Here is a 7,975-nt window from a genome sequence, read left to right as displayed (position 1 = left end):
AAATGCTACTAGTATCAGGACATTTTAGAAAACACTGACATATTTCGAAATCTAGAGTTTACATTAGTCTCTCTTGGCTCATAAATTCTTTATTGCAACTAAATCTGTCACTTTGGTATTTTCAAAACAAGCATGGTTTTCATCATTGTAACCTCCTGAAAGGTCACCTTCCTGGTCCACAGAGTGACAAAGAGCAGAAAACATATGAAACGACCGTCTAGCTCTTTGCCATGCTGGAACAAAGATCTTTCAGCACAGCCTTGTGTATCTGCTTAGTCTTCACACTGTAGATGATGGGGTTCAGGACAGGAGGGGTCAGCAAGCAGGCATTGGCAACCAGAGTATGGACATAGGGTGGAGCTCGTTTCGCAAATCTGTGGACAAAGGACAGACTGAGCAGTGGAATATAGAACACAGCCACAGCCCCAATATGGGAGATACATGTGCTGAAGGCTTTCTTCCTCTCTTCTGGAGAAGCAATGCTGATAACAGTTCTAATGATCAATACATAGGAAAGGAGGATGAAGACAGAGTCCACTCCAGCAGTGGAGATCAGGGCAGTGAGCCCAGCTGCACTGTTGACCCTGGTGTCTGTGCATGAGAGCTTCATGACATCGGGGTGGAAGCAGTAGGAGTGGCGGAGCACATGGCTGCTGCAGAAGGACAGTCTTTTCAGGAGCACTGCCAGGGGAGTCTGGATCAGTGTTCCACGCATAACAATTGCTGCCCCAATCGCTACGACTTTAAGATCAGTTAAGACAGAAGCATATCTAAGAGGATTGGAGATGGCCACATAGTGATCAAAAGCCATGGCCAGCAGCACTGAGGACTCCATGACAGTGAAGAGTTGGAGGAAGAACATCTGTGACAAGCAGGCATTGAAGCTGATCTCCCTGGCATTGAACCAGAATATCCCCAGCATGGTGGCCAGAGTGGATATGGACAGTCCGAGGTCAGCGGTGGACAGCATGGAGAGGAAATAATACATGGGCTCATGGAGGCTGGGATGAGTGATAACGGCGAAGAGAATCAGGCTGTTCCCTGAGAGGGCAGTTGCGTAGAGAAAGCAGAAGGGGATGGAGATCCAGGTGTAGTAGGCTTCCAGCCCGGGCACACCAGTGAGCAGGAAAATGATGGAAAAAGATGAGGTGTTCTGGAGAGTTGACATATTGAATTCAAATCATATTTTCAGTTGAGTATCCTGCAATGATAATATAGATTGATTTGTGATGCACTCAGTCAAAAGTGGATCACTTCACTAGTAAACATTTTTGAGAGAAAAATAGCTGTTGAAATAGCTTATCAAAATGGAGGAAGAAAACTGTGGGGTCAACTGAGACTACTCCTCTTAAGGGGCCAAAGTCAAGAAATGAAGAATTACATAAGGATGACACTATATACAAAAATAATATATTAAGTGAATTAAACCAGACTCAGAAAGGTGTAAGCCACATGTGTTCTCTCCCTTGTATAAGCATGTCTAGAAACATACTAATGCGTAAGACAGAGCATGAGATGTGTATCTTAGGGGCTGTGACTAGAGCAGCAGCAAAGAAGAAGGCAGTTACAGAGAACACAGTGTATCTGATGAACAGTGTATCTGATTAACATACACAGTGCGCCTGCATGGTTTATACAAACAGTGCAAATAATAATATAAAAAGATAAGGGCATTCAATGTTATTTATATCCATAAATTTAATAAATAATGATTAAGATGTTTTTTGTTTATTTCTTTTCAAATGAAAATAGACATAAATTAAAAGATATTTAAAATTTGAAAAATGTGCAAATGGTTATGGAATTTCATATGTATAGCAAGCAACAAATGCAATGATTCTTATGGTCCATTTACAATGTTAAAAGCTCATCTGTACCTGAGCAGTTTCAAACATAGTGTATGTATGAGGAATTAGGACACACAACCAGAGTGGAATATGGGAAATGCTCAGTATAAATATTAGTAAAATTAGTATTTTGAATTTTTATGCTGCATTGTAAGCTAAGTTCTTCTGTGTGTGTGTGTGTGTGTGTGTGTGTGTGTGTGTGTGTGTGTGTGTGTGTATATATATATATATATGGCACAAAATATTGGAAAGAGGCTATCTCAGATATAAAAAGAGAACCAGTGAATGTGAGCAAGCTACAGTGATAACCACATGTGAAAACAGCACAACGAAACCCACTATTCTGTATGCAGGTCTTCACAATTAATCAAAGCTCTGTTGCTACTTTGCAGGCCACACTGTTGTCTGTATCCCCAATGAGCTTCTAATGAGGGTGCAGCTTCACAGTAAGTGTGAAGGAATGTAATCTGTAATTCAAAATAAGAATAAAGAAGCAAAATAAGATTCTCAACTGAGGATCTGACAGAGCAGAGTCAGATTTCTCATCACAGACAATCTTCAACAGGAGCTGGAATCCTCTCCAGAGATTATTCAGGATATGGACAGAAATTAAATCTTTGTGGTACAAATTTGAGGTCTCCAGTTTCCTGCTGGCTAGCGACTGGAGGAAGAGACTCCTGCATCCTCAGCCCTACCTGCAGTCTCATGTGTGTGTCCTCTCACAACATGACGCTGTACCTCTTCAAGTCCAAAACAAGAACCCTCTGCAGCTTCACCTTGCCTCCAGAAGCTCCTGTGATTAGGACACAGAGCTCAGGACAATCTGTGTTTAGACTGACTTGCTGTAAACCTACCAAAGGCCCTTTCTGCATGAGGAAAACTCAACTTAGCCTATTATACATGCTCACTGCGGTGGTTACTCATCACATTAGCGTGCCTTGCTCACACCAAGGGAACCAAGAGGTTGTTCTCATACAGAACAAATAATTCGGGGTGAATAGTAAACTTTACTGCCCTCAAGGAATTCCACATACCACAATTAACTGAGCCACCAACTCTCCAAACCTTTTTTATTATTTCTTTTATGTTTGAGATTATAACATAATTACGTCATTCCACCATTTTCTTTCCTCTCTCCAAACTCCCGTATACATCTCCAAGCTTGCTTTCAAATTCAGGGCCTCTCATTAATTGTTTTTATGTGGATATACGTGTATGTATACTCATTTATTGAGCATCCTTTTTCTCTAGTTTTAAGATCCCCACTTTATATAACACTTGAAGCAGTTCTGCAAGAAGGGTAGAAATATTGCTGTAAGTAGTTTCTTTGCCTTGTGTTCCCAGTTCCCAGACTTTCTCCACTGACGCTGGTCAGGGCTCTGCAAACCACACCTGCCGACTCCTGCCCCTGCAGCACTTTTCCCTGGCTCCAGCACGATGTCAAACTCAGCATCTCTGCACTGTAGACGAGCAGTTTTCACAAACTGGCAAACAGAAAACTCTGACCAACTCGACCTGGGGTTTTCCTTACTTGACCAGAAACACAATATAGCAAGGCCCCTCCCACTGATGTAACTGAGTTAATGATATAGCTCTTATCTTTTCTGAAGGAGACTAAGCCCTTTAGACTCTCTAGCTGATCCAGAGTTATTATAAATCCAACATAAGTTTCTATTTATGGAAACACTCAATGATATCACCTTCACTAAGGAAACACTTCTTGCTCTGGAGTTATGTGATTTTTAGATCATCCACACAGACTAATGGTGATTCTCTTGCTTGATCGTGTTTTCTGAAAACATACCTCTGCAAATAAAATGAGCTGGTGATAGGAGAACATGTGCTCACTATCATTATGTCCTTTTCAAAGGTTGCATCTTATTTTTGATTACTTGGCTTGTGAAAGCGTATAGAGGGTGGGGCTGAGCATGCAAGTGCAGGTGACCACAGAGGCCACAGCCATTGGGTCCTCCTGGATTTGGAGTTAGCTAGAGCATGCTGTGGTCTCCACACCATGGGTGCTGTAAACTAAACGTGGACTCTCAGTACCCTCTATGTCCTCTTAACCACTGAGTCATCTCTCCAGGATCTCATCATTACTCATTAAAACTTTCTGTTCTATCATAGGAAATGAAAATAACTAATCAATGATTATGAACTTACCTAAGGACCTCATGGTATGGCCTTCAGCACAGCCTTCTCTCCCCCTCTCCAGGCCTTCAAACACTCTTATTCGGGTTGCACAGCTTAGAAAAGGAAAGTTTGAAGGTTGTGTGTGGGGGGGATGGGGGTGTCTGTGTTAATGTATTCACATGCTTGTGGAGGTTGCCTGTGCATGCACATACATGTGACAGAGCAGGACTTCAGCTGTGTTCTCTATCACCCTTTATCTTATTCTCTTCAAACAAGGTCTCTCACTGAGCCTGGGGCAAGGCTGGCAGTTAGGAAGCCTCGCCAAACCCGCCATGTATCCTCCAGGGTGCTGGCTTTTTACACGGATACCAAGGTACAGACTTCACTTACCATTCTTGCATAGCACCATCTCTGACACACTGAGCTGTCTCCCCAAGTCCCTCCCACAAAGTGGGACTAAGTCTCATATGTTTAGGCAGGCCTCAAGCTCTCTATGTAACCAAGAATTACATTAAATTTCTGATCCTTCTGGCTCCAATTCTAGAGTACTAGAATTACCAAATGTGCCATTTCATCCTGTTTTACCACCACATGTCATTTATGCAAAACCAGGGCTTTGTGCATGCTACCAACTAACATATATCCCCATGTCCTGTACGAGAAATGTTAAATATGACTCATGGACCTCATTCATAGTTTCTAACACCATCTGCCCATTCCACCAGGTGTGTGTGTGTGTGTGTGTGTGTGTGTGTGTGTGTGTGTGTATGTGTGTGTGTGAGACATTTGGGATTGCTCACAGATAACCCTGGTTTATTACTGCATAATAATCTCTCTGCTCATCCACTTTTTACACTGGTCTACTTACATTAAGATGATGATATCTCATGTAAACTATGACACAGTAGTAAAGGTTCTATGCTGAGATACCTTCAGTTATCTCCTTTCTGACTAATGTCTCACCAAAATTGTTAGAATTCTGGGCAATCCTAGGTCCCATGAAACTTTTCCCATCAACTAGACCAAGTTTTCCACATTTACGAAGTTTGGAAGGTCAGCAATGATATGTGGGGGGTCAAAAATGGCAGCACTTGTAAAGAATCAGTGTGATAGCAAGCGAACGGAATACAGGAGTTGTGTGATGATGGCAAAGAAAGATGACAATGGAGGGAGCAGGGACCATAGGGCAGGAGCAGCAGCTGACCCTGGACAGCAGTTCTGAATGCTCTAAAAAACTCAAAACTGTATACATGCTTTCACCTCTACACAGCAAGACAATCTTAATGGACCACAACTAATCTCTCTCAGAATGTATGGCCAAAAGCTGAAAGTTTCCTATTTTCCTGGGTTTCCTTGGGAATCAAGAAGACCTCCCTGAAGTTAATGGAATCTTTTAATTCCTACAAGAAACAGCAGAGTTAAAATATATTGTTTTCCTGAATGAAACAGCTTTATTTACAAATACACAGGTTGTTCTTTCGAGTCTTTCTGGAGAAGAGGGCTGAGAGCTGAGGGTTTCTGCTCAAGGATCCAGAGCATACATGGGGAGACCAGTCTCAGACTTTCTGAAATCTTTCATTAGAAAACCCCGTAGGGAGATGACGTGGACCTCAAAGGATGAGGCTCCAATGGGATGCTTCTACTTCATGGTGTCCTTGCCATTGGCATCACTGCATGTTCGATAGTGTCTGTGAAGAAACGGGTGCTGTGAGTCTCTCTTCCCAAGTCTAAGAATCTCCTACAAAATCACATTTGTAAAAGCCCCCATCCATTCTGGAACATTGAGTGTCCTGATCCTGTGTAGGTCTTAGGCAGGGAAACATAGTTGCTGGGATTTCATGACTCTGCAAACTTCAGAAAGATTTTGTCATTACTGGCCCATAGACAACTTTACTAATTACTAATTCTTTCAAAAAAAAGCTGCAGAGAAACCCTGTCTCGAAAAACCAAAAAAAAAAAAAAAAAAAGCACTGTAAGGATTTAACATGTTCCAAAGTTTTCACTGAAGAAATGCATAGAACAGAATCTAAAACCCGGTGAGAAAATATATGTCAAAAATTAGTACTTAATCACAATACTTAATTTTCATTAGTCGTTTTAATTAGAATATTATGACATATGGGGTGAAAATTCACTATATGTACTCAGTGCATATTGATAAAACTAAGTTAGCATTTTCATCCCCTATATATTATTTTTAAATATCATATTAAGCTAAATTAGTTGTATAATTCTGTGATACAACTTCAGTTTCAATGTATGACTGTGTTGTGTGATGATAAAATCAGTGGAATTTTCTTATACATTTTATACATTACATCACCATGACTTATAAGATTGAAATAATAACTCATTCAACAGAGAGATCTCAAAGCCTCTTTAAAGAACTAGAAAAGTGTTCATTCCTAGCAGTTTTTATTTCTTATGGCTTCTTTAGTGACTCTATTATTTCATTTTCTTCAACTATAAATGTTAGGTTGGCAACAATATCATTTTAAAAATATTGTGTACATTATTAAATTATTCAAGCATATACTTTTTAGGATCTGTATTATATTAACCATTAAAAACTACATAATCTAGAGAACTAAATGCAATTTGTCAATGGACATAAATACACTTGAACAATATTGTGTCAGGTAAAGCAATAAAAATAGAATAATAACTACACATTGTATTTCTGTCATTTGGGAATCCACAGTATCAAACTTTGTATGGAGGAAATTGCAAGATTATCAAAATAAGAAAGTTGTATTTATTAACAGACTCTTCCGAGCTACAGTCTTAAATCACACAAATGAATAATCAAACACAGAAATTCAGGGAATATAATCTTTAAAAAGAGACCCTTAGGATGGCTTAATGAAGAATACTTTAATCATGGCCTTGCGAATTTGTTTGGTCTTCACACTATAGATTATGGGATTCATCACAGGAGGGATAAGGAGATAAACATTAGCAATTAGAGCATGCACAAATGGAGGAGCATGCCTCGCGAACCTGTGCACCAAGGACACACTGATCATAGGGATGTAGAAGATGGCAACAGCACTGAGATGGGAGACACAGGTCCCAAATGCCTTTTTCCGCTCCTCCTTGGATGCAATGCAGAGCACAGAGCGGATGATCAGAACATAAGACAGAAGGATCAAGACAGAGTCCAAGCCTGCATAAGAGATGACAAGGGTCAGGCCAAAGGCACTGTTGACCTTGGTGTCTGAACATGAAAGCTTCATGACATCAGTATAGAAGCAGTAGGAATGATGAAGCACATGACTACGACAAAAAGACAGATGCTTGAGAAGCAGGAGTAAAGGAACAAGAGCTGTGGTCCCTCTAATTACAATTACAAAACCCACCGCAATGATCCGTGGGGTGGTTAAGATCATAGCATACCTCAGTGGGTTACAGATGGCAATAAAGCGGTCAAAGGCCATCACCAGGAGGACTGAAGACTCCATGAATGTAAAGCCATGGATAAAGAACATTTGGCCAATGCAGGCATCAAAGCTAATTTCTCGAACATTGAACCAGAAGATGCCCAACACAGTTACCAATGTGGAAAAGCACAGACCCAGGTCTGTGAAGGACAGCATGGACAGGAAATAGTACATGGGTTCGTGGAGGCTTGACTCAGTGATGATGACAAAGAGGATCATGCCGTTCCCAGAGATGGCGATGGCATATAGGCAGCAGAAAGGGATGGAAATCCAGGCTTGGGAGGTCTCAAGACCAGGAATGCCAGTGAGGAAGAAGACTGTTGAGTAGGCAAGGCTCTGGTTGAAGTATGGCATAGTGACTTGAGGAAGCAGGTACTCTTGGGGGATAGGTACACATCCTGTAATGACAAGAACAGAAATGCTTCCAATCTCTGCTACATACCATGCGTTTAGGAACACTGAAGAACAAGTCCCTGTTCTTCATCTTTAATGGAAAGGCCAAACCATTTTCTATTAGATGTCAAACTGAACACAGGTCAACTCGGGGAAGAAACA

General features: G+C 41.0%; 2 protein-coding genes across 2 annotated transcripts; both read right to left on the bottom strand.

The window, feature by feature from the left end:
* Positions 1-217: 217 nt before the first annotated feature.
* LOC119826138 (olfactory receptor 51F2-like) lies at positions 218-1,168 on the bottom strand. The gene has a single exon (XM_038347194.1). The coding sequence runs from the start codon at positions 1,166-1,168 to the stop codon at positions 218-220; it is 951 nt and encodes a 316-aa protein (XP_038203122.1).
* Positions 1,169-6,829: 5,661 nt separating this feature from the next.
* On the bottom strand, positions 6,830-7,774 carry LOC119826234 (olfactory receptor 51F2-like). Its single transcript, XM_038347372.1, has one exon. The coding sequence runs from the start codon at positions 7,772-7,774 to the stop codon at positions 6,830-6,832; it is 945 nt and encodes a 314-aa protein (XP_038203300.1).
* Between the last annotated feature and the right edge of the window lie 201 nt (positions 7,775-7,975).

The sequence above is a fragment of the Arvicola amphibius genome, chromosome 1 (assembly GCF_903992535.2).
Source record: "Arvicola amphibius chromosome 1, mArvAmp1.2, whole genome shotgun sequence".
NCBI classification, from domain to species: Eukaryota; Metazoa; Chordata; class Mammalia; order Rodentia; family Cricetidae; genus Arvicola; species Arvicola amphibius.
The sequence above is the reverse complement of the archived record's forward strand: the minus strand, read 5'-3'. Positions and strand labels throughout refer to the sequence as shown.

What these genes read in the sequence shown, in the direction of transcription:
- LOC119826234 (XM_038347372.1), bottom strand. Translation starts at nt 7,774, where the DNA reads ATGCCATACTTCAACCAGAGCCTTGCCTACTCAACAGTCTTCTTCCTC.
- LOC119826138 (XM_038347194.1), bottom strand. Translation starts at nt 1,168, where the DNA reads ATGTCAACTCTCCAGAACACCTCATCTTTTTCCATCATTTTCCTGCTC.